Source organism: Tachysurus fulvidraco, chromosome 21 (genome assembly GCF_022655615.1).
Source record: "Tachysurus fulvidraco isolate hzauxx_2018 chromosome 21, HZAU_PFXX_2.0, whole genome shotgun sequence".
Lineage (NCBI taxonomy): Eukaryota > Metazoa > Chordata > Actinopteri > Siluriformes > Bagridae > Tachysurus > Tachysurus fulvidraco.
Window position 1 is genome coordinate 11193565 of NC_062538.1, and position 27416 is coordinate 11220980.

Genomic DNA, 27416 nt, shown 5'->3' on the forward strand with positions numbered 1-27416 from the left:
GCTCTATAAATAAAATTTGATTGATTGATTGATAAATCAGTGCACCACTGAATTTTAGGCTATTCTGAAATCTGTAGTGAGATGCCTGTTCATGTAGCCTTCAAAGGGGAAAATGCTGCTTTTCCCAAATGATCAAATTAAAAAAACATGTTAGTTTGAAATGTCTCAGAAATTGTCAGATCTAAACACTTGGCTTTTGAGATCAGAAGTCTGAGGTTTAATGGTTAAATTGGCTTTTGATGTTTCCTGTCTTACCTTTGCATTCAAAGAGTGAACTGACCTTGCTAATGAGTGTTTATTGTGATCACAGCGCCCCCCTGTGGGCTTGACCCAAACTGACAACACTGAGCTCATTGTTAGTCTCTCTGTAGGTGTTCATGATCATTATGAGAAGAAATCTCGATCAAGATAATGAGCGCTCTCTCTCTCTCTCTCTCTCTCTCTCTCTCTCTCTCTCTCTCTCTCTCTCTCTCATGTTCTCTCTCTTGCGCACTCTCTCTCTCTCTGTCTCTCTTGTCCTCTCTCTCTTGTGTTCTCTCTCGTTCTCTCTCTCTCTCTCTCTCTCTCGTGTTCTCTCTCGTTCTCTCTCTCTCTCTCTCTCTCTCGTGTTCTGTCTCACTTGTTCTCTCTCTCTCACACTCTCACTCTCTCTCTCGTGTTCTGTCTCTCTTGTGCTCTCTCTCTCACACTCTCACTCTCTCTCTCGTGTTCTGTCTCTCTTGTGCTCTCTCTCTCTCACACATGTTCTGTCTCTCTTGTTTCTCTCTCTCTCTCTCTCTCTCGTGTTCTGTCTCTCTTGTTCTCTCTCTGTCTCTCTCGTGTTCTCTCTCATTCTCTCTCACTATCTCTCTCTCTCCCTCTCTTGTGTTCTCTCTCTGTCTGTCTGTCTCCTCATGTCTGATGCATACTTCATCATGTATATAGAATCAGAGAAATGTAGCATCAGCTAACTTTTACACGTGTTGGTGATTAAATATTATTTACTTATCGCTTTTATTTGATATGGTATAAATGCTATTCAGTAATATCTACAGAAACAAAATAAATAATCTGTGTGATACATCTTTAGATGTGGATTTTTTTTTTTTTGCTTCTCTGCTTTTCTGCTTTGGGATTACTTCAGCTTGGTGGAATGGCTCTGCTACATTCTATACAGTTCTAAATAGTAAGACCTATAGTCTGTGTAGTATTATATATTGTGCTGTATAAGCTTATATAGTGAGTCGTGCAGGTTCTATTCTCCTATATAGTGAGTCGTGCAGGTTCTATTCTCCTATATAGTGAGTCGTGCAGGTTCTATTCTCCTATATAGTGAATTTCATATAGGTTGTGCTCCTAAAATATGTATTATAATCTACTAGCATGTTGAAATGTAAGAAAAGTCTACATAGAATGTAGGAATACTGATCTAGTCTGAAGAAGCAGATCATCTTATCCTAGTGAAGCAGCTAAAACACAGGACTGGGCCGTGCACATCAGATCTTTCAGTTGCACAGTGCACTTGCTGTTGAATTTTTGATTATTTCAGCTCTGCTCCTGAACACCACATTGTGCAGAAGAGCAGGAACCTTGTGGTGTACTTGAGGGTGCGGGACACGTCCCGAGCTCTCTGGGAAGGCTGCCTGGATCCGGCCAGGTGCTGCTGCTGTGCTCATCGCCATCGGCTATGCAGAGAGAAAACGAGCGGATCGCTGCGAGACCTCAGAGCTTCTCACATCCCCCGGCTTATGTGCCGAGCTTTCTCAAAGCCAGCAACTTTTTAAATGGGTCCTCTGTGCCACAGGATCAAGATGCAGCCCTGTGAGAGCCATCCTCTGTAAACAGGCTAAAGACAGTGTGAGGAAACCGGGGACCTGAAAGAGGAACTCCAATAGGAGGAGGGATCTGAATCAATGAACGGCTTTACCGCCGTCTTCAGGTTTAGTGTCTCTTACAGACAGCCATCGGATTTGCACTGGGGAGCTTATCCTTAGGAATGAGTGAGAAAGTGAAACGTAGACAGACGGACAGAGAAGGCCAATGTGATGCGCTTTCTTTTTATGAGCTAAAGATTTCCTGCACTTTCATTTGCCCGTATTAATCCGCTAAATCTTAGGACCAGCATGAAGAGGATGAACCTCATTACACAGGAACATAATCCTTTTAGTGAGTCTGCGGCCAGATTTTATTACAGATCATAAGCAGGTTTAGCCTACTGCTGGGACTGCAGGAAGACGTAGCCCAGGATTCAACTGGAACACTATTCAGAAACCTAGAACGAAGGCACGAGGCATTTTTCTGGAAAAAATGATCACGTTCAGGTCATTTTTCACTGTTCATTTAAAAAAAACATCTACTTTGATGCAGAGCAGAAGATGGCAAACGTTAAATATTGATTATTCTTGACATTGGCGCATTAAGTCGCATAAACGCTCTCTTTTTATATTTTAGTGTAAGTCACAAAGATCTTTTAATTTGCTCAATTAAATACTTTTCTGGTTTCTGTAGCAACAGCTCAATTAGACGGGTGTGTGTATGGATGACATTTCAAAATAGCCTGCGAAGGATCTGGCGAATTTCCCCAATAAGGGCACTAACGTTTGTGGAAGAATCTCCAGGGTCGGTGCTTTGTCACAGCCACAGGTACAGCTGTAAACTGATGACTGTTTATAGCTGCTGATCATCAGATCATTCAATTCCTTCACATCTCTATATAAATGACACTTTTTTTCACCGAATCATATCTAATTGCAGCAGAGCAAGAAACGATGTTTGCTTTAGGGATTCCTTCATTTTGATACTAGGTTCAACTAGGGTTGCAAAATTCCGGGAATTTTCAAGGCTGGAAACTTTCCATGGGAATTAACGGGAATAGATGGAAATAAACTGGGAATTTAAAAAAAATCTCGCAGCATAATTTTGTTTAAAACAACAAGATTTAACACAATTTAAGTTATGTACATGTACACTACACTGAATTTGCTTAATATAAACGTGTGTATCGGTTTCACGTGATTGACTCGAGTCACAGTTACAATGCTTGTTTACGTGCCTCCAATAGCTTGTATTTTCAATGCCCTGAAAATCCAGCATTGAGCACGTACAGGAGCTTCGTGACGCTGGCGATTTACATCAAACACGTTAGAAATGTAATATTAAGTAAACTAGACCGAATTTTCCCTATAATCTGACCAGCCACATAATTCTTTTTCCCCCCCAGTATATGTGCTCTCCCTGCGTTATAGTCCTGCTTTTTATTCTAATGAACGTGACAGCAGTAATCACTAATGCATTATTCATCAAAACCTGATCACTGTGAAACAACACTTTACAGAGTTTCCTCATCCAGGTGCATTCTGATTCTGTTCTGTTGAAACTAGGCAGAATTTCAGTCTTTTCCATCATGAAGGATTCTAGGGGGGAAAAGACATGGTAGTCTCAGTGAATCTTCAGCTGATGCTGGGTAGTAATGATGCTGTGTGGTTTGTGTGTGCTGAGTGACATGCCTGTTCTTCATGTCTAGCAGCTCCTCAGCTTCCTGAGACCACCAGCACCACCCACCAATCCACCTATCTTACTCAGCGTTGCCATGAGAACATGTCGATTCACTGGCCCTTCTCCCGTTTCCCACCTCCGTGTTCTGTGTAACACCATCGCTTCTCGACGGGGGAAAAAACCCTGTCTTAAACTCATTTGCCTGAAGTCACAGATGATTTGTTTTATAACCTGCACTAAAAAAAAACTAAAAAAAAAAACCTCTGCCGTGTGTTCAGATGCAGGCATCCTGCCAATTGGCCTCAATGTTTTCTAGCACCTTGATGGGAAGTGATTAATCTTACCCATACTCCTGTGCAGCTGGAATCGTGCTGGTTTTCGCACAGGCGAGCAGCTGCTCACACACTGGCCGGACAGCACGACTTCGACTGACGGAAATAACGAGACGACGTGCATGCCTTAGTTCTGAGCACGGAGACTTGTCCTGCTATAGTTTATGTACCTGATGCACACACAATCAGCGATGCTATCAACCAGCTGCTGGTGTTGACCTCTGAGCTTGTCACTTAAACGCACCTTTAAATAACACTAACAGTAGGAAACGTGTTGGTGCAAAACTTACATTGTGCAAAAAATAAATATCCCGTTTCCCCTTCCAGTGATGGCATTTTCATAAAATTTATGTTAGTATTTGTCTCATTATTATTAGCCGAAAGCTTCAGCGGCTGTGAGGAATATAAAACAGATAAAATGCTATTTAGGTGGCTTTTTCTTCTCTCGTCTGGGTTTCCCTGCTCCTGGGATCTAGTGATTCTTGTGTAACTACTCCTGTAGATGTTTTACTCCTATATCTGACTAGCACAACTCACCTCTTCTGTGTCCCACAATGTTCCCTTGACACTCATGTCACGCGTGTGGCGTGGACGCTAACAATGTTGTCCTTCGCTAAAACACACACAAAGCTTGCTTTACTTCCCGAGCAAGACCCGAGTAGTTGTGTTAGCGGTCACTCATGGGAATCACAGCACAGTTCCAGTGTAACCAAACTCTCTCCACCTCCTTACAGGCACCTCGGGTTCAGTCCGGTGCTGAGCTTCCCAGTCTGCATGACAGCTTTCATATTACTGTGCTCCGCTTCAGACCAAACAGATCATGTTCCTGTGTGCGTTTGATAGCCGTCGCATGTTGGTAAACATTACCAGAGATTTTACATTAAGGTAACTCGAGGATGTTTGATGATGCTGAATATGTTAGGATTCTGTACGGTCTTTGTTTATCATTCCTACTCTCCACCTTCTAGCTAACTCTTTACACAACATCTACCACCATGACCGGATCATTTGTGCCTCCTGTGCAGAGAAACAGAGGTGTGTAGTGTGATTTAAAGCCTGTGCAGAGGCATGAGGGAGGAGACCTCGTCAGATAGAACACGAGTGAGACACGTCAGTAAGAAACTAGTGTGGTATAGAAAGCCTGCAGGAAGACTCCGCTCGATTTGTGCCAGTTCTCATGAATATTCAATGAGCTATGCTGCTTGGCTCTGATTGGCTAACCGCTAGGATATGAGAGCATGACTATTCATTCACCCAGCGCAATAAGTAGCCTAGGCTAGAGGAACTTTGTTTACAATCACCTGGAATTGCGGCAGAATGGCTTCTTCACAAGCCCGTTGACGTTCGGCCAGCCTTGCTGTATAGGAAACTCACTGAGCTACACGAATTCTGGTCTCAAGTGGGAGCACTCATGAATAGTAATGAGCTCAATCATTACGATGTCAGACTGACCAGCTTTTCCACCTGACCTGATTTCTCCCTTTATTTCTTTTTAGTGGCTAGAACTGACCGGGGAGGTAACAGTTCGTTTTCAAATTCACGACACCACACAAACACACACGGACCTAACATATATTAAAAAAAAAGTAAAAATGGTTTTGTGTGGAAGGGCACCTTTAAATAGACAGATGGAAATGCACTTTAATCGGTATTTCGAAAAGGTCAGCAGTGAGAAGGTAACCTCCTAAAGCATTACTACCTCCTATCTCATAACATTAGTGCATAGTTAATGAAGTTATTGGAAATTGTTCAGTGTTTTCAGGATGTGCTTTGGTTGGCATGGCAGGAGGAAATAATCATGTTTCTAATTTGCATGTTCTTTTATAAGGTCCAAAAAATAAAAATCCACTACGATTCATCATCATTACTGTTTTCATGTAAATCTCCAGCTCAGAATTAATCAGCAGTACTTCAGTACGTCGACATATGGCTCCAGTGATTGATGCTCATCCTCGGCGCTGTTCTTTCTCACGCCGTATTTTCATCAATTTCGCCCAACCTGATTGACGTCTGAACTCTCCAGGCGAAGCTGAGTGACAGTTAGGCTCAGCTGGAGGCTCCTCATCCGCTAAACTTTCAATCCCCGGCCTTCTGTTTACCAGGAGGGATCCACTTTTCCAGTGCTAAACCATGAGCCTTCTATGCCAGGTTCAGAACCTTGTCAGGTTTTTTGCAGCCCACACAGCCGATTTTTGAGCTTTCTTCCTTTCCACGCCGCTTCGTCAGGCTTTTCAGCTCCGTGAGGCACCTCGTGCTCCCGAAGATGAACTAAATTAACCCAAATGACCCCTGCTGCCCCGCTCAGACTGACCACCTCCTTCAGCAGTCCCTGGCAATAACCCAACCATTTTCCGGAAAATGAAAAGAACAAGCGAAAAAAAAAACCCTTTAAATGAATGCCGGCTGCCAAGCCGTTATCTTTGCTTAGCGTGTAGCCGTTTCACGAAACATTTCCATCACCGCTTTAAAGCACTGCAATCTCTTTCCTACTCTCTCTGTGCTATCACAGGAAGGGAACCCTGGAGATACATCTTAAACATCCGTCTGCTTCCCACCGCTAGGCCTTACTTAAAGGATCTGTTTTTTTTTTAACGCGTAAATTAAATAAGCCGAGATAAAGAACGTAGAATCTTACCTTAAAATGTTAAATACAAAACACTTCTCAATGCTTTATATCTAATGGATTAGGAAGTATTTATAATAACGCAGGACTGGAATGATTCCTGCTGGTACGATATACTGTCCCCAAAGATTTTCCACTTTGTTTCTTAATGAGCATTATATCATTCCTTCTGTCTATTTCGAGCCGCTTTGGTTGTCGGGGAGCGAAACAAGTTAATCCTTCTGATTCTTAGGTTTTAGCAGCTATAAGCTGTCATCTCCTCACCCTCTCTTTAACAAGAACTTAATAAGGCTGCAAAACATAAACTCTACTATCCTGAAGACTTTTCTGTGTGGGAAAGCATTTCTAGTTACTTTCTGACCAATCAGATACGAGACGCAGCAGGGCTGTGGAAAAAGACTCCATGTACATTTCATCATAAAGTGCTGATTTATCTCCCACTAACAATAGAATACAAAAACGAACCTCTTTATAGTGGTTTTATCTAAACAGCCTCGAAAGCTGAAAGCTCGACGTCTACAGACGCGTCCAACATTCATTAAGTTCTCACAATCCTTCCAAGTGCACGAGCGGTAAAAGTTACCCGTCTTCCACCAGATGATAATCACGCTTAAGCTACAAAAACGAAGTGAAGGGAAAAATTCTCATTTTATCATCTGCTGTACTTTAGGGACATGAATAAAAATCAATCAGAAACCTGTTTTTTTTTTTCCTTGGACGTCACAATCTACATTCCATGATTGTAAAGGAAACCGCCGAAATGATGGATTGTTAACCTTCTCTTCACACGCTCACCTCATGTGCTTTAGTCACGGCTGATTCGTCATTCACTTTACATCCCTTCATCACTCAGTCGTCAGCTCGAGTCTCAAAATATTAGCAAAAACACATTACTGAAACGATTCCTGTTTTTATTTCTGCGTAATAAAACAATGTGCGTTTTAGTCTGTTTAAAGCCAAACAAATCAGTAACGGCTCCTGTAAGAGGTTTAACATTGTCACCAGTCAGCACTACAGGATCTTCCAGACGAATAAAGAAACGTTTCATTTTGGAAATTGAAGACCAAAATATTTGATCTAACTCAGAGTTTCTGACCCAAGTGAAAACAACTGGATGTGGAACAGCGTCTGATGCGCTCACGAATATGCAGGTCTATATGTAGCTCTCATTAGTCTGGTGACGTTTTAAAGCTAGCGGTCATGTAGCTGTGTATGTAATGTGCAGCGTGTGGCGATGGTTGTGATGTGGGGCAGGTTTATTGGTGCATGTCTAGTGCTGACTGGGACCTCTGGTGTTCAAACCATGCATTTGCTTTTACATTCATCATGAATTAGAAGTAAAGTAAAGCGTAGAAGTCAAACATGCGAATTTAAAGGGTTTTTTTTTTTTGGATCACATTTTTGATTAATTTAAAAGGCCAAGCTGTTCTAGTGCTCTGTTTCAAACTAGTATCTTGATCAGACCCGTACTGACATGAAACTCGGGCTTCGTATTAAATCTGATTTTTGCACATGGTGAATACGGGATGTCGATTGACCTGAACATGAGACACACGCAGCCTTTACACAGTGCTGTCATGCTCCACGTTCTGCACAATCCGCTGATCATCGCGCACACAGGATGTCTATAGGTTCAGTATCGGGTGGTGGTGGGGGGCTTGATGACGGTTTATCACAAACAGTATGGAGAAAAGGTGCTCGTGCTCGCCTCTTATTCCTCTTCATACCTCTTTTTTTTTCTTCTTCGCTGTTACATTTCATCTTCCTGTTGCAACACAGATTTCCTCTGGAACATTGCTGTAAGCATTTACAGCCTTTACCCCGATGGGAAGAATAATATTTGCTGGTAGAATTGGCCAGTGGGGGAACAGTGAGAGTGTGTCAGGCTCAGTGTTGCATCTTGCTTCATTCTCTTTATACACCGCTTGATCAAATGCGTTCTGCACCAGTGTGAAAAGTACACGCTCAGAGTGATCGATTCAGCTCACGTTAGGCATGAAAATTCTCTTCTGCCAAATGCTAAAATTCACCCCTACATAGTTGTGGATTCACACCCGAGGAAAACAACCTCCAAACCGTCAAACATCCAGCACTTGACACTCCTAATCTGCTGAGCCGTAAACTCTTCATCTTCCATCGCCTGTTTGAGTTAATAAGTCTGTTTCCCTGTGGATTTCCTCATCAGAGGAAGCTATTGATTGTTTAGCTCTTATATATACAGCCTGTCTAATAGGGTTAATAAGGAAATGTGCATTTTATTTGCTGTAATTACACACCAGGGGCCGCATGCATCACCGGGGTTTACAGCACGTCTGAAGCCGAGGGTGTTGTAACACTGTGCAACTCCAGGAGTCTTACAGTACATGTACAACACGCTCGTGTAGTGATATCATCCCTACGTTTTATTACACTGACACACAACTTATATTTAGAAGATTACATTATTACACTGTTTCTTTCAAACAGATTTTTTTTACTAAACTAAACCTTTTTTGTCTTTCATGGGTTCAATTCTTTTTATAATGCTTTTATATATTAATATTAATTGAGCGTAAAAACCTTTTTCCATTCCATGACCATCGATGACCAACGAATGTCATGTGATGCCGCTAGCTTTAGCAGATGACAGTGAATTTAAAATGTCTAAAAATTAACGTGAGCTAATTTGTCATTTGTTAAGCCATGTGGAACACACTGCTCGCAATGTAGAATAGTGCACAAGTGTGAGATCCGGGACACATCGTCTGTAATGAAGTAATATATTTTAATTGCAATTTTTTTAATGAACATGTTACCCACAGGCTAGACTCTGAGCTTAGTAATGCAGGCTGCAGCAGTTTTTAAGCTTGCTTTAACCTGGCTACGCACAGCTGAAGCCTTATTTGGATCGGATTAAATTGAAATGGAGACCTGGAGGAATTCCATCAGTTGCCGCTGCCATATTTGTGTTTTCCTTCATCTTCCTCAGAGAAAAGTACACTCCAATAGACAGTGTGTTGTAGTTGTGTGTTGTTGTTTTTTTTATAAATGGTCTCTGCGCTCATTTGCTTGTTTTCATCCTCTCGGTGTATTGTATCGGAGTGATGGTGTCTCTTGCTGCGGCTGTGTTTAGTTGTCTAGCAAGTGTGACTACTTCTGTAGTCGGGAAACTGTGTATGCTCCGGAGACGATCTGTATGTGGCCTGTGTAACATGGTGTTTGTACTAGATACACTGGAAATCCATTAGCATGACGAGCATGATCACTGATAAAAGGCTGATGAATGGGGCTGTTAAAATATCACCTGCAGGTATAAAGCTAATTTATAGTAACTGCACAGTATCATGCAGCATTTAGGTCCTTGATCATGTCAGTAAACATGATGGACATGACCCGGGGTGACGTACTGAAACCTTAACACCTGAAAACAGGTTAGTGTTAATGGTCTGGATTAGTCCATATGTAAGTGAGTTGAGGCATCAAACTAGTCGCTGGGGGAGATTTAGACGAACAAGGAAAATAGTACTGCATGTCAGGATAGTGCAGAATATAGCAGAAGAACATTTCACGTTATCGTGTAAAATAGAAGAAACAAATAGACGTCGTAGTCGTGTTGCCTAGATTGGCCTCCTGAGTCCTAAACCTGTGTAACTTGAGTAGATGTTATGGACCTTCTCTGTTACAGCTGGTTTTCTCTGCCACCTATTTAGCAGCAAAGACTTGTTTCTTATTTACGTCCTGTTTAGTGCATCAGGCCTCCACAGGCTGTGTAAAGAATGGGAAGGTCATGTTGCCTCCTGGATGGATTTCTAGAGGGAGGTAAAAGGTCATGTCTACTTTCCCCAGCTAATCTCTTTCTCCATTCCACTGAGCTGAAAGCTGTATTCCTCTTCAAGTGCACGGTCTCGCAGCAAGACTCCACAATGAGGAGGATCCAGGCCCGTACTCCTAAGGCCCATATAGTTGTGCTCTGGCCAGCCCACGCTAAAACTCTCCAGCATGATCACTCGATCAGACACACACCCAGCAGAGACGGAAATGAAGGGCAAAAGTGCTCTTTATTTATTGCTCAGTCATAAAGTATAGATATTAAATCGGTGCAGTAATACCAGCCCATGCCATGCATACAGATGGATAATACTGATAAAGTGATAAACTGATAAACAAACAGAGGTGGGGATCAAACTTTGGTGGTCTGAGGCAAATCTTTTAATCACTAAGCCAATGTAGCCTCTCTAAAAATCTCAATTCTATTAATTGAAAATTGACAATGTTTCTTCTAACGTTGATGAAATTGCAGCTCTGGGTCTCACATGTTCATTGTTTATAAGTGAGAAAGCAGGGTTAGTCTACTCAGTTTTTAGTTAAGGCATAACACTCCAAAACCTTCTGATGGTGTTTTAAATCATGAAGTTGATCAACCGTCCTATAGTTACTTATAGAAGTCTTACTTACAGGAAAACAGTAGGTCTGTCGGCCTGTCTCACAGCATCTCTATCAAGTTGTATAGAAAAACCAGGAAATTTGTGTGTGTGTGTGTGTGTGTGTGTGTGTGTGTGTGTGAAATAAGCTTGATTATGCAGGTCAGCCGAGTGATTTTCTAAGCACCGTACTGTTAGGTTTACATAAAACACACAGCAACTCCTGGAATGTGCAAAAGTTGAAAGGTTTATTTATAGTACACACAAGTGCTGTACAGTGAAATGGAAAAGGAAAAACCCAGAACGAAATGAAACAGCAGGACAGAGAAATAATCTTGATCATATTAGTATGCATATAAACACACCTACAAAGCCACCAACCCTGAAGCTCATTCACTGAGGATTTTCATCATTACTTTTGTCTAAACCTTGAGTCGTTCCTGACGTGACCCGTCCTGTCCCCGAATGCTTTTAGCTTGTTTATGGAGAACCTACAGACAAGTGGCCACGCTTGGGAACTCTGCCATGTAGACACTCATGATGCTGCTGCTGTTGGCTTTTTACAACGAAACCCGTTAAGAAGATAACGTTCAGATGGTAGGTGATGCTATGCGGTATGTAAGCTGAAGTGTACATTGATGTACTAATGAACAGAGAAATGACAGCATCATGATTTAAAGATCCAATCAAAGCAGACTGCAGCATCTTTGGCAAACATTCAACTCTGCACAGCAAGTTCACTGCTATACAAGAAAATCTCCCAAACCTACTCGATCTCGGGTAACTATGGTAACAAGCTAATGCAATTCATTTTGAAACAAATAGCTAAACTTCTAAAGAGCCAGTCTAGAAGTATAAAGGATCTAAACACACATCAAGGCCAGTGAAGAAACAGAGAAATAAAGCACTCCATGACCTCAGGATTAAATGATAGTAAGTCGATTACGCATTTTAGCATCAATTCTTTGCAAGAATAGAAACTAGATGACGGCACAAAAGAGTTGCTCTCAAACATTACCTGAGCAGGATAGCTGAATAAAAATATCCTGGGAGCTCTGCTATGCTGCACTCAATTATTTTTTATTATTTTTTTTCACATCTGTAATTTTTATTTTTTCCCCCAGCTTTGTGTTTTTGCTTGTTTGAAAAGGTCCTACAGAGAGTTTACTACCAGACGCTGGATATCCACCGATTCTATACTTATTCGCATAATTACGGACCCGATGCCTAGCACAGCACTATATGTCATTTGTTAATCATCATTGCAGAGCCTGTTGGCCTTTACAGTACAGCGGTGCTAAAATAAAAAATGATTAACGCCAACGAATAAATCAAACCGGCTGTTTTGTTCGGGAAATAATCCTGACTGCCAGTCGTGCGACGGCGGCGCATCCTGCAGTCACGTACGAATGAGTCTGACTAGATTACGGAAATTTGTCTGCTCAGATGGATCATGTGGTTCTTAAGTTATTTGTATAATAAATTGCATCTCTGACCGAGTGATATGATGATTCTTATATTAATATAGTTATGGCTAAATGGGCTATTGTGGCTTGTCTTTTTTTTTTTTTTTTTTGTTACTGGTTAATAAATAATGATCAGAAGCTGATCAATGTTATTTTTTCTTTTTTTGTCACTTTGCCCATGCAAGAAACCTTGTCATGGGGCAGAAATGTTGATTTTGTGTACATGAGGCAAGTGGGAAGCTCCGCCCACTGGGTATTCCTTTTTTCTTTCCCCAAAGACGGTGATTTTCGTGCTCTGTATGCTGCAGCACGTGCTGTCTGTGTCCTTAAGATAGACAGGCAGATATACGAGAAGTTTACAGGTTCCTCTCTACGCCACACTCGAGTGGGAAATTACATTTCTCAAAGTCAGGGCTGTTTTTCACTATTCAAACATCTGATACTCCACAATCCTGTCCTTGTAGATGGTCATTTCTCTCCATCTGCAGAAGGCTGTAGTGTGGAATTGTAGAGAATGCAGGGTTTGTAGGGTGGTGTTGGAGGGAGGTGATGAGAGGGGGTGTTGGAGGTGCTGGTGATGAAGGTGGTGTTGCTGTTAATTGGAGATCGGAGAATTTTTTTATTACTAACTTCAGAGTTTTTTAAGCAACTGTTCCAGAACCGTCCCAGTATATTGTCAGCCACACAGAGCTGAAAGTTGACCGTCCCAAATATTTAATTTCTTTTGTTTACTTATTTCTCGTTATCCAGTTTCTTGTACAGTGACTATCAGCAGTTTATGGATTATGATATTTTATATAATTCTGAGCACAGGGAAGAACAATGCTTTTTCACAGACAGCAGAAATTATTGTATATTATCTGAAAACGTGTTTACAGAAGCCTAACGTGATTATACTCCCAGACTAACTTGCATATTCATTTATGCCTCATGATGGCTGCCATGTCTAATTACAAATTAGGGTTCATGTACTAGGAAGAAATCATTTCATAAAAAGAAATAATCAATCAATGAAGAATTTAATTTTATATGCTTTTATCAGAATGTAAAATAATACAATGTTCTAATAAGATGATGGTATTCTAAAATTCACATCTTTTGTCACAAATGTTATGCTTTTACAAAATGCCATAAAGTACGCAGAACCAGAAAACTGAAAGAACCAAAGACGGCGAGGAGTCGGTCGCTGGGAAGCGGAGGCGATCTGGGGTTGGACGCTGGGAAGCGGAGGCGATCTGGGGTTGGACGCTGGGAAGCGGAGGCGATCTGGGGTTGGACGCTGGGAAGCGGAGGCGATCTGGGGTTGGACGCTGGGAAGCGGAGGCGATCTGGGGTTGGACGCTGGGAAGCGGAGGCGATCTGGGGTTGGACGCTGGGAAGCGGAGGCGATCTGGGGTTGGACGCTGGGTTAATGGTGGCGATCTGGGTGTTGCCTGCTAACGTTAAGGCTTTGCACAGTTTTGGTGATCTATCAGCAGATGCGATGAGTGCTGGGGAGTATTGTGTTCAGGACAGTCAGTACCATGTGCTTAAAAAGACTTATGACTTATGCAGGAACTAGCATCACATGAGTCATTAAGATCATAGTACTCTGCCTTCAAACTTTAAGCCCCGCCTCCTACCTGATGGACTCTGTTTAAGAAAAGCGAAAATGATATAATTAGCTTTTTAACGGTTCTTATTTATCAGTGTTTAATTCAGGGCTAAAATCATTGTAGTCAAACCTATACTCTTCTCCATCAGCATAGTTTTTATCTCTTGCTGGTGATCTGTTCAATTAAAAGCCAGTGCAAACATGTTTGTCTCCATGCAGAGCGAGCGGTTCCGTCTCGCTAGCGGCTGCACTGCGTCTGTTATGAAGAGATCGCTAAACTTGGCAAGCTGCTCATTAACAGTCTCTGAAGCCTTCATGCTTTCTGCCTCACCATCTGCTCCTGATTTTTTTTTTCTTTTTTTGAGTAATTTATTTTGTTTCTCCTTAATTTGCAATCCACTGATCACCTCTTTGCATTTCTGCTACATTGTCGATATGAATTAGACTCAGTTCAGTTAGGTTTTATTTGAATCAATTTAGCCGATCAGACTGAATCCACACACGGAAAAGGGGAAGAAAAGACGGCTTTGTTGAAAAATTCAGGACTGTGAGTTTGTGTAAAAGGTTCCTGTGTGGATTCTCTTCTCTGAACCTCTTTGTTGTAGAACTTTACCTAGCGGACATCAGCATTCAGGGGTTGTGTCGAATAAACCACAGTCCACACTGTCAAACACCATTATTATTATTATTATTATTATTATTAACAATGATTAACATGTTCGACATCCACATCGTCTCAGAACCACAATCGTTAATAACAATTAATAGTAATACATTCATAATTGTGGCTATATTTGTGTAAAATATCTCCAACACTGAGTGAAGTAACATTTTCATTCCTCCTTATTTCGATTTTGATTAGTATCTTTTTGTTTAAAAAATCAAAACAAAACACAGTTGTGTACACAGCACAAACTTTTCAAATATTTTGAAATCGTGTAGAATAACAATTATCTGTTAATAATTCGTATTTAATTGCTTTCTGTCTCACATTATGTAGAATTGCATTATTATTAATAATTTCTGATGAATCACACCGAAGCTTTTATAATAGGATAGATCATCATCATCATCCTTGTTATTGACGTGTTTTAGAACCACATAACGTGAAAATCACCTGAAAATCACCCTCAAGGAACAAATCAATATCCGGCACGGCATTCATTGCAATCTTAATACTTAATATTGATTAAAATTATATAGTATAACATTATATATATAAATAAATATATATAAGGGGTTGTAATTTAATAGCTACCCCTTGTTTTTGTTGTTCGAATTATTGTTCTGTTTAATTCTGTAGTTGTACCTGGTGTTCACTCTAAACCATAAACCAACAAATAGCAATAGTAAATAAATAACTGATGTAAAAGATGAGTAGATGTATAGCTGAAATAAATATTTCATGCACTGGTTTTTTTGCTCGCTGTGAGAGCTCTGGAGTGCGGAAGCTGGAAATCGCAATGATAACGGAGTTGAGTTTAATCCTGCAGATCAGGCTGGCTGTGTGTGTGCGTGTTTTTACGGCACGCAGGATCGTATTCTGTCAGATCGTGTGTGTGTGTGTGTGCGCACACTTTTGAAAGACACTTCACTTTGCTTTATTTCTCTGTGTGTTCCATTTGCATGTTCCTGTGTAATTCCCTGCAGCCTTCCTGCTTGTAGTCCACTTCTCCTTCAAGCCATTTTGTCAATTCTTCCTCTTCATCAAGTGCCCCATTCCTCTCTCTCTCTCTCGCACTAACACACACACTCACCTTTCTTACATTCCTCCTCCTGGGTGGTGGAGAGAGCACATGTGGGAGGATGGTGGTGATTGGTAGCTGGGGGGGGGGGCGAGTGGGGGGCTTGTGAGAGAATCACAAGAGCTGCTCTGATTGGCTGAAAGAACAAACCATGCAAGTGGGGGCAGGAGAAAAGGGGCTGTTCTTATTATACCCCCCACCCCCCTTTGCCTCAGTGTTATCTTGTGTTATCTCTGAGAATGCAAAACCCCTCCCGTGCCAACGGGAAAACAGAAGAAGATACGTGAGGTTGCAGGAGGGGAAGTGCGTTTGGTACGCGCGTGTTGCAAGCTGTATAGTTCGAGATGCAAACGATGCGCGTCGATTTGGTTTCCAAGACGATGTTGTTGTGAGCGTGCTGCGTTCAACGTCACAGCTTCATCAGAGAGAGAGCAATAGGGAGGAGGGGGAGAGTGCAGCGAGCGAGACGGCTCCTTATGCATGTGTGTGAATGTGTGCGTGTCCGTGTGGATTTTTACACTGAATGTTGGACTGCCGCTGGTCCAGTGCTGCTCTGTGACTCTGGCTTCCTGCTGCTGCTGTGCATCCTTCATCCTGTCCTCCTCTGACACCATGATTTTTTGTAATCACTTAGGCGAATACAAGAAGGACGAACTGCTGGAAGCGGCGAGGTGAGTCCATGCACCTTTCCTCTGTGTGTTTGTTTGTGTCTTGCTTTCTCCACCCCCACCTCTCTCTCTCTCTGTCTCTCTGTCTCTCTGTTTGTGTATATGCATGCATGTTTGCATGTGTGGGTCTCTCAGGTATAATAGAGAGTACACTGAGTGATTGGTGTTGTTTTTGTGTTGATCAGCATTTGCCTTTGGGAACAGAAAGCTTCAAAAACACAGCAGGGTTTGCATGTAGCATAGTGCTAACTCACAGCTGTGCCCCCTGGCTCTTCCATAATAAATAAAGCAAAGAGCACACACTTACTCCCTGCTAGTCATAACCATACAATTCCTCCCATTGCCTGTTCCTACCTGTTGTCCTCACTACAGTTCTATTAGTCCCGAGAGAGACAATCACGTCCTCTAAGCGTTTGCTCGGCTATTTCATACATCTCCGCGTCTCCTTGTCTCCTCAATGTCTCGCTTTTTAAACCCCAGCTTTCAGCATCCAGCGCAAGAGCAAGTCAGGATTCAAGTTGTTTATTAATGAATAGGGAGAGTGAGAGAGAAACTACATAAGATTCACAGTTTGATCCAGCACCATCATTAAGACGAGAGTATGAACCTCACAAACCTATTTCTCTACAACAGCAGAAATAAATCTGCTTTGCTGTTGTGCTCACTTCACCCTTCAGCTGTAAGAGTCGTTTAACAGGCAGGCTAGCAGACGCAGGCAGGCTAGCAGACGCAGGCACGATTTTGCTATTACAGGCTAGCAGACGCAGGCAGGCTAGCAGACGCAGGCACGATTTTGCTATTACAGGCTAGCAGACGCAGGCAGGCTAGCAGACGCAGGCAGGCAGGCTAGCAGACGCAGCCACGATTTTGCTATTACAGGCTAGCAGACGCAGGCAGGCAGCAGACACAGGTTTGACTCTCCTCCGTGTCTTAAAAAGTGCATCAGAAACCCAGATGAAGTCCACACTTCTTTCTTCTTGCCATGTCTTCCAAAGATTTTTCCGTTTTTACTTTAGCCAGTTAGCTGTAGTTGCACTCAGAGAGCAGCTTAGGAGGAATAAAGCTGAAGGTCTGTTTATTTATTTATTTTGCCAGTTTGGTAAATCTGAGTAGGTGGAAGAAGAAACAGAGCTGCATAACTAAAGGCCAAGATAGAGATATTCCCAGAATTAAGTGTCCCCCATAAACTAATATCGATTAGTCCTTTTTTAAAATAGCCTGGTGGTAGAATCAGAGTTACTAGACAAAAATATATTTAAGGATTTAAACACATGGGGACGTTCTGTAATAGGATAATAATCAATGAGCGTGCTCAAGTCGATTTTGCTATTACAGCAGATACCTCTGTGGTTTAAACCGTAAACTTCTTAAATATTTGAAAACAGTTTGTAGTTATGTTTAATGATGCGCATACACGATGAAACAAGTTAGTTCGTGCAGTTATTTATAAACAGTAAGTTTTACCAGCATATCTTTGCTATTGATGGTCCCATGTCTTAAAACAGGGCTATTCAGTTAGTTTGTCATGGGGCCAGTTCATGAAACGCATCCTGAACAAGGGGCTGTTGAGATCGGGCTTGCAACATGAGTGATGACATAACCTCAATATAGGAGCCCATATGTTGTACTTTTGCACCACAAGACACCAAAGTAAGCTTTTATCCTACATTTAAACATCCAACACTCTTGGATCTTAAGATGCCCAAGTAGACTTTTTTTCTACATTTCAAATCTTCAGTGCACATCATAAAGTTCACAATATGAAAAATATCGTTGTTTTATGGTATTTCTTTTTCTTAAAATAAATTATTTTAGTATGTTTATTTAAACTACAACAGCAGCTCAATAATTGGCAAACATTTAGGCTGCATTCTAATGAGAGAAACGACATTTTTAGATCTCACGAGCAGTGAAGTCGGGTGTGTATGTTGTCAGCGCATTACACATACAGAGGTGCAGGTGCTGGGCTGTGAGGATGTGTGATTACTTGTTTTAATGACCTTCATGTGTGAGTATGTCGATTCGCACGTGTTGGTAGAGCTATGGTAGTAGAGTAGGTTTAATGTTTCAGTGAATTCATTTTTATTTTATTTTTTTGTGAAAAACACTGAAGGAAGAAATGATACTAAGAAAAGTTCTCATCTGTCATTGTCCTGTCAGTCACGAGACTCCTGCTCTGCTCAGAACGGAACAGAAGCTCATAACCGTAGTGTCCGTCGTCTGACAACTAAATTTATTCTAGAGATGTCTTTCACACTAGGCAACTCGAAGGGCTCGAACATATTAAAGCCAATCGAATAGCCTGGTCTGACAATATAAACTGACAGCTTTACCTCTGACTGCTACAAAGCTCTGACACTGGAGACACCGTCCATAAATGTGCAGTAAAAATCTGCTTACAGAGAACCACGCATTGTCAAATCTAACCCACGTTTTGAATCGTGTTTATTCAGAATGTGGTTTCACTAGTTCCTGTAAACATGCTGTTACTGTAGAAATCATATTAAGGTGTTAGAAGCTTCTGACCAATCAGGATCTATATCTTCAGGATCTACATTTAGTATTATTTTTCCTGTGCACTCATGAATTCATTCTGGCTAAAACAACACCGTTTTATCCCATTGTGACTCATCAGGAACTTTCTGAATTTTGTCAAAGTCAGTACCTAGCATAGGTTTATACAGAAAATGGGCTAGACATCATAGTTAAAATCTCTAAGTAATATTTTCAGTAAGTCAGACTTGTGACTCTTAAAGCCATGAAGTATGCGAACATTAAAAACATCTCCTATCTCAGCGCGAGGCTTAAACTGGGTTTTGCAGGAACATGTCTGCATTTTTGTTCTGCCTGCAGAGAACAGCCACCGACAAGCTTTAATAGTTTGTTGTTTAGTAGAGGAGAGACGCACAAGTCTAGCAGCCACAGATAAACCGGGTATGGTAGGTGAGTTAGGCTAGTCTGAGGAACAGGGAGTTAGGGGTAAAGGTTTTGCTCCTGCAGTCGCAGAGGTTTGCTTCCCAAAGCCACATGATTATCGAATCTCTGGTTTCAAAGCTTGGATGTCTGAGAAAACTCAGGCTTCATCATACTTCACATGGAGACGGACAGCTTACACAAACACCGATAGAACTGCGGCCAAATTAACATTGTTCTGAAACCAGACGATTCATTCCAGTTGTCAGATTCGATAAGAATGCTAAACTCACCCCCTCTCTAATTCTGTAATCATCTCACCCCCACCACCTGTGTTTTCTCTTTGTAAACATAATAAGATCCGATTGCAGCAAGCAGTCGTCCATTTGTAGTCCTAAGTATTATAATAGTGCCACCTACGGCACTGGAGATCTGGTGTGTAGAGGGTGTGTGAAGTCGTCTGTGTTAAGAATGATGAGGCCTTTAGTTTGCCCCACTGAGCTCTGGGTTATTTGCACCGAGGTCCCACAAGAGAAACTTTCCATCTCCTTTAGTCTCTCTCTGTTTATTAGGATGTTTCATTTCTCCCACTTGTCTGTTTACTTTTCTTCTTCCTTCACCTCAGTTGTGTTTTAGTGCTATTGCTCGTTTCTTTCCCCTTCTTGCATGTTCTTTATAAAATGCTGCTTTGCTTCAGGAGCGGAAATGAAGAGAAGCTCATGGCCCTGCTCACCCCGCTCAACGTCAACTGCCACGCCAGCGACGGACGCAAGGTAAGACCAGTCTTCACCACACACACCGGCGTTAGGAAGCAGTGTGTAGTGCAGCAGGACTAACCTGGTAAAGAATGAGAAGTTGACCCATGTAGGGAACTGGGGTGGACCTTCGGTCCTACGTGGGGCATCGTACTACATACTAGACTCAGTTGATTGCGTTGACATGCCCTTTTAAATTGTTAATAGAAATTCGGACATATCTCCTCCTGTGATCTTATGTGTGATATGTGCACATATTGCAGAAACCCATTTATAGTTATCTTTGCAGGAATTATATATACACACTGGAAAGATGTTCACCTCATCACCAGAAGTGTTGTTTGAAATGTGGTGACTTAGCGTACATGGTCTAGGCTTGTGGATCGGCTCTGTCTTTGTTTAGGTGCGTGTCACGTGTGAAGCTTTGCAGGGTCATCGCTGCATCCATGGTAAGAAATGAGAACTAGAGAATTATGAATAAGCTCAAAGTGAGAAGCTCTTTAGTGGAATCGATGCTGCGAAGAACGTTTCAGTTTGTATTGCTAAATACGAAGACTGTCTGTTACAGTGCCCTACAGTCTCACATTCAGTATGCATCCCCATTAAACTTTCCTACAGTGTGTACTGCAGCAACCAGGAACCGAAATGGATTTCATTAAGATGAGACGGCATGATATGTTAGACACAAACAAATATACACACACAATATCTCTTAATATCGAAGTGCTGGGAAATCGGCGTAGTTTGCAAAATTATTTGCAAACTAAATATTGTACAATTGCATAAGCATTGCATAAGTGTTCTCTGACTAATCCCTTCCTCACCCAGTCACTGACTCTGGCACACAGCCTCCTCTAGGCACAGTTGTGCCACACTCTTTCCATTTTCTAATAATGGATTTAATGCTGCTCTGTGGGATGTTCAAATTTTAGGATATGTCAAAACCAGTCCCTCACGGCACTTTAGCAGGTCACATCAGTGAAGTGTAATTGCAGCAGTAGAGCACACGATGGACGGCTCTTCACACATGCAGCTCTACAGCCTGAAACCACTGTTGGTAACACTGGACAGCTGAGGGAATGCAACATGGCAGAAAGATGACATCACTGAACTCAAAAGTGATTCAACTTTGATTTGAATCGACTTACCAGTAGATCATCAAACAAATGATAATTATCTATTTATTTATGATTAAAAAAAAAAAAATAGAGACACACACTGATCCAAAGCACAGAGCTGTAGCTCTGCAGTAATGCCGTGCATTTTGGAGAGTTGGACGCATGAACTACAACTAAAAACCTACACTAAATGTATTTAATATATTTATTTACTCGTTTCTTTCGAAGTGTGCGCTTGTGAACTTGTGTAATTTACAAGGTCATCTGAAGCTCTACACGTTCCTCAGCCTGAGTTGTTTATTTTTGGTTCATTTAATTCTGTGCAGCAAACGGATTAATAGGAGTGAAAGCACTTGATTATTTACCCCCTTTTTTCTTCATTTGATTTTGAGAGTGCCACTGGAGTGGGTGTTAGTGTTACAGAAATGCAAACATCATTGATCCTCTCAGGAAAATGTCAGGAATTTATGATGTAATTTATTAGCGTATTGACCGTCGTATCCCTGAAACCCACCTGCGCTCGGCTGTACTTATTTCTCTAATGTCTGAGGTCATTTTTCTTTTCTTTCATTCGATTTTAAAGTCTGTATGCAAAGTCGTCTTGGGAGAGATTTACGAATGACTGATTAGATCATTATGAATATTTATCATCTTCCTCAGGGCCGGGTTTCCAGGAGTCGAGTGAGATCCCTTTTTATATATTTAGGTGGAGAAGGGCACGAGTCCACTTGGTCATATCTGAGGCATATTCATCACATTCAGATTATTTCCCAAGACTTCTCTTTAAAATGTCATATGAAAATTAGGCGCAGTCATAAGTCAAAGTATCGTCCCTGTGCTGGCGCTCATGAGCTCATGAAAACGTCCCAGTGTGACTCGCAACGCTCGTTTCGCACACTTTATTATCGTACAGACTGCACAGACTACAGACCACACTTCAATCGAGACGTTTCATACTTTATCCAAGCCTTGTTAATCTCTTTAGAAAAGGATTTGTCTGTTCTGATAGTAAAGTTGACATGATTTTGCCAGAATCACATTTATTTAGAATAAATATTTAGCTTTAATAGCTCCATCTCCCTTTCCTCTGTGTTGACTCTGGACTCAAATCTGGTGAAAATCTGGCAACCTTATTTAGGACTCATTTTCCCCAAAGCATTGCAGCAAAAATATCATTGTTAAATGATCGATCGAGCATTACAACAAACTCTCTCTCTCTCTCTCTCTCTCTCTCTCTCTCTCTCTCTCTCTCTCTCTCTCCGTACCTGTTAGAAGTCTCGACCCATTTTAATGTCAGCTCATTATGTTCTGTAGTTTTTCTAACTAAAACTAACAACAACCAAATAACTACAAATATATGTGACTATTATATTTTCATTAGTTTAATTAGCTGTTTGCCTGAGCATTGAAGCCAAGAGAGAGAGAATGATCAGCATGCAGTGTGCTGTTCGGAGCAGAATCTCTGTAATTAGGAGACTTAAACTAAGTTACTAGTATTTGCCTTTTTATGTTTATTTGTTAAAGCATGAAAACAAAACTAGTAAAGTTTATTTATAGAGTATTTGGGTTTGGACTAGAGTAAGTGTAGGCATTTATTATACTTGCGTATACTTATAATTAATGTAATTAGATTACATAATTTACATAAGTTTGTGTCCCTGGATATGTCACTGTTGGGCGTTTAACATTTCTGTGATAAAGTAGTACATTTATGTTATGTTTACTGGGTTAAGGGCCTTGCTCAGGAGCCCAGCAGTGGCAGCTCTGTGGACCTGGGATTTAAAATCACAACCTTCCCATCAGTAGTCAGACACCTTAACCACTATGCTACAGCATCCCACATACTTGTGTAATAGTAAAATATTACTTAGCTTAGCTCCCGTCTTACGTCGCGCCCACCGTAGATTTTGATTGGCTGTCTGAAACATTTTATGTTTGTCCTAACAACATACACCGCGATGATGAAGTGCAGTAGCACAGCATCAAAAACATCAACAGTCTGTGGTGGTTCCAGCTCCGTTTAGTTGCACCACTAAGCAGTACATATTTACACTGATTACATTTGGGTTGTGTCGGTTCCGTGTGGTGTTCTTTCAGCATGTGTAGACTGTGCACTAAACCAGTGAAGCCTCTGAAAAGCTCCACAAAACACCAGATGGACTTGGAGAGAGGTGACTGGATCGTTTTAACCCTTAGCCAGAAGCTGGATTTCTCTTGTATGGCCCCTCACCAGCTTTGGAGTATAAACCTGATCAAGTTCATGTCTGTTGTTTTGCTAGCCACTTTCTGGCTGAACCACCGTGCAGTGCAGTGGAGCTGCAGATTAGCGTTATTGAGTTGGAGGACCTGCAGGCTGCCTCCCGGTGAGAGAGAGCGCAATAAGCATCAGTCACTCCTCTCCTGTTAGCTGCCAGCTTTACTCCACACCGACTGTTACAGAGTCTCATCATGAATAAAGCTCTTCAAGGTAAAGTGGCAGAGTGATGCCTAGCCGGCACTAAGATGTATCGATCTCTCTCGCTTTTATTTATTTATTTATTTATTTAAATCCCCAAGAATTATTGAATTCTTGCAAATGCTTCGTCTTTCACAGTTCAATGCAGTGATTAAAGAGTAAGGAGCATACAACGGTCTTAGATTTTCTCTTTTTTCATTAAATAGAGTTGAGTTTCTGGAGGCAGGGCTAGTTTAATGTTACGCTAATGAGAAGTGAGGCCAAGTGCCGAGTCTTCGCCGAAAGACAGATTGAGGGAGGTACACAGCTTTTTACCAACCGAAAGGGAAATGAGGGTTTATTTTTATTTGCTAATAAACATCACTCTTTTGGTGTCTTCATGACACCCTAGACTGAGTTTGCTTAACTAAAATTGAATGAAGATTCAGTTCAATAAAATTCCTGTTGCTTCATGCAGGTCCAGATAACTGACTTGCATTATTAAGTGGTGACAGATGTTACCTTCTAATGTGTTAACATTTGTTTTTATGACTATAAATACTTTTAGCTAAATTATGGAAATGAATTATTATTATTATTATTATTATTATTATTATTATTATTATTATTATTATTATCTGCAACAGAGGATCATCTCCAGCATAGTTCTGTTAACATTTCGACAACTGCAGCTGCTGAAATGTAGTTTTTCTTGTAGTTGTGGTTTATAAGATTTGCTAGAGTACATTAGAGTTCATTATTTTTTTCCCAGTACTCATTTCTGCTGCTAGTTGAGCATCTTTGCTCTATACATTGAATTCATGCACAAGTGATTTCCCAACAGATCATAAACTTTGTTTATAATAAAATAAATGTAATAAAAATAAACCATATTTTGTTACAAAACACCGGCAAGTCATCTTTTTACTGTCTCGGACAGAGATTGTTCCAGTTGCTTTAGAGTTCAGTCGGGAAACGCTCGCATGCTCACTTACTTTGCCGCAGTATTCATCACCACCTTCCTTATCCGTGCTTTCCCAATATTTGCTATGGTTTTAGAGGTAATAAATCCTCCATTCCTCTCTGTCCTCTGTCCTCACATGAGTAGATGTATGTATTTGGCAGCACTCCTGTATCACTCGTGTGGCTTTTTTTTTCTCTCTGTAATGAGAAGCTCTTGTTGCGGCCCATAAGTCAGCGAGTGATCTGGGCTGTCGGGTTCCTTTGGAAACACAGAGGAAACACAGACACTGCCTGATGCTCTCTGTTCAACAGCCCACTTCCAGGCTCTCCAATGGGGCATGCCTTTGTCTTCATACACCTTCAGTATTCTGTGTAGAGAGGGATACTTCACTGGGGGTCCTCTCCCGCTGTCTCTTAATTATACAGAAAGCCTTCTTTACTCACCAATCACCTCCCGCACTTAATCAGTCTTGTTTTTCTGCACTCTGTTATAGATTGATTCCCACCAACCAAAAACTGTGTGTGCGCGAGAGAGCGTGAGACTGGGGGGAGCGTAAGACTGGGGGGGAGAGCGCGAGACTGGGGGGGGAGAGACTGGGCCAGAGAGAGAGACTGGGGTGGAGGGAGACTGGGGGAAACTGGGGTGAGAAAGAGAGACTGACTGACTGAGGGAGAAAGAGACTGACTGTCTGACTGAGGAAGAGAGTGCGAGAGAGTGAGAGAGACTGAGGGAGAGAGAGAGAGAGACTGAGGGAGAGAGAGAGAGAGACTGAGGGAGAGAGAGAGAGACTGAGGGAGAGTGAGAGAGGGAGAGGGAGAGAGAGAGACTGAGGGAGAGAGAGAGAGAGAGACTGAGGGAGAGGGAGAGACTGAGGGAGAGGGAGAGACTGAGGGAGAGAGAGAGAGACAGAGAGAGAGAGTGAGAGACTGAGGGAGAGTGAGAGACTGAGGGAGAGTGAGAGACTGAGGGAGAGTGAGAGACTGAGGGAGAGTGAGAGACTGAGGGAGAGTGAGAGACTGAGGGAGAGGGAGAGACTGAGGGAGAGGGAGAGACTGAGGGACTGAGGGAGAGTGAGAGACTGAGGGAGAGTGAGAGACTGAGGGAGAGGGAGAGAGAGAGAGACTGAGGGAGAGAGTGAGAGACTGAGGAGAGTTGAGAGACTGAGGGAGAGGGAGGGAGATGAGAGAGAGGCTGAGGGAGATGATGGGAGAGACTGGGGCGAGGAGAGACGAGGGAGAGGGGAGAGACTGCGGACTGAGTGAGAGTGAGAGGGAGGGAGAGTGAGAGAATGAGGAGATGGAGACTGAGGGCGAGTGAGTGACTGAGGGAGAGTGAGAGACTGAGGGAGCTGAGAGACTGGAGAGAGAGAGAGATGACTGAGGAGATCTGAGGGGAGGAGAGAGTGATGATGCGACTGCAGGAGAGAGTGAGGCGCGAGCTGCGGGAGAGAGAGGTGAGAGCCACTGAGGGCCGAGAGTGAGAGACTGAGGGCAGAGAGTGAGAGACGTGAGGTCAGATAGAGAGTGAGAGATGAGGGAGAGAGCGAGTGTGATGAGTGAGAGTGAGAGACTGAGGGAGAGAGAGAGACTGAGGTAGAGAGAGAGAGTGAGAGACTGAGGGAGAGAGAGAGTGAGAGACTGAGGGAGAGAGAGAGAGTGAGAGACTGAGGGAGAGAGAGAGTGAGAGTGAGAGACTGAGGGAGAGAGAGAGAGAGAGTGAGAGACTGAGGGAGAGAGAGAGTGAGAGACTGAGGGAGAGAGAGAGACTGAGGTAGAGAGAGAGAGTGAGAGACTGAGGGAGAGAGAGAGAGTGAGAGACTGAGGGAGAGAGAGAGAGTGAGAGACTGAGGGAGAGAGAGAGAGTGAGAGACTGAGGGAGACAGAATAGATGTCCACAGGGCTGTAGTTTATTGCCTGCTATTTGCTGTCCATGCTGTTTTTATGTGGACGAGTGATTGAGCCAGTCTGCTTAGATGTGGATATTGATTCAGTTATTTATTTATTTCTTACTTTTATGAGATCTGTTTATATATTGTAGCTTTTATTAGAAACCACGGATGTCCACTGCTGCTGCCAGGCTTTTCATAGACAAAGGGTGTCAAATAAGACAAAGGAAAAATTTTAACTGATAAAACTGATTTCTTTTTGTTTTTTATTTATTTATTAGTTATTTTTTTTACAGAAGTGATTCAATTATAAAGAGAATAGTGTAGATTTAAGCAACGTGGCTCGCATTTAACATTTATCACTGTTCTTGTTCACTTACATTCTTTAATAAAAAATATTTCATAAAAAAAACTCCTTGTATAGTTTGGCTAGCAACAAGGCATTTCTATTGTGTCTCATAGATATTCCTACACAAGTTGACAAAATGCAATCAGTTCATTTTCATTAAAAGAGAAAACAAATGAAAATGAAATGGAAAAAGAACCTCCTTTGTGACAGTGAGGTATATAATCACTAATAACCTGTTTGCTGCTCTTTGCCTGTCCTCATGTCAGCAAACTTCAAGTTCCTGCTTGATTTCTGTTAGACGTCTACACCCAAGCCTCCTTCTGGAAATGTTACCTAAACATCTAACGATAAAGGTTTGAAATCTGAAGCCTTCAACATGCAGTTGTACAAAATACTGTTAGAGCTGCCATTAGAAAACGAACGGACGCATCCTGACCAATCAGAACCCAGAATTCCAGTGTTATGACATCATTACATGCTTAGTGTCCTGTGTATCACCGAGTAAAGAAAGCACCAGGTCTGCGACCGTGCTACGGCTGTGCTAGCATTCCCTGGAACGCTGTAGGTTTGGCCACTCTTGAGTGTGCTCATTAGTTTGTGCGACGTGCAACCATTGGCTGGTGCTGCTTTCACTCGCTCCTCTTAATGAGAGGTGATAAGAGAAGAGCACGATGTTCATCTAAGCCACAGACACAC

The 27416-nt window shown here is 41.9% G+C and overlaps 1 protein-coding gene across 6 annotated transcripts in view; it reads left to right on the forward strand.

Annotated features, from left to right (window-relative positions):
* tnksa (tankyrase, TRF1-interacting ankyrin-related ADP-ribose polymerase a) overlaps positions 1-27416 on the forward strand; it is an 88378-nt gene that overhangs the window by 20592 nt on the left and 40370 nt on the right. For all 6 annotated transcript variants that reach the window (XM_027140033.2, XM_027140035.2, XM_047805919.1 and 3 more), the window contains 2 exons: positions 16269-16305; positions 19913-19988. In XM_027140033.2, coding sequence (XP_026995834.2) covers positions 16269-16305; positions 19913-19988 — 113 coding nt within the window. The remainder of the gene's footprint in view (positions 1-16268; positions 16306-19912; positions 19989-27416) is intronic.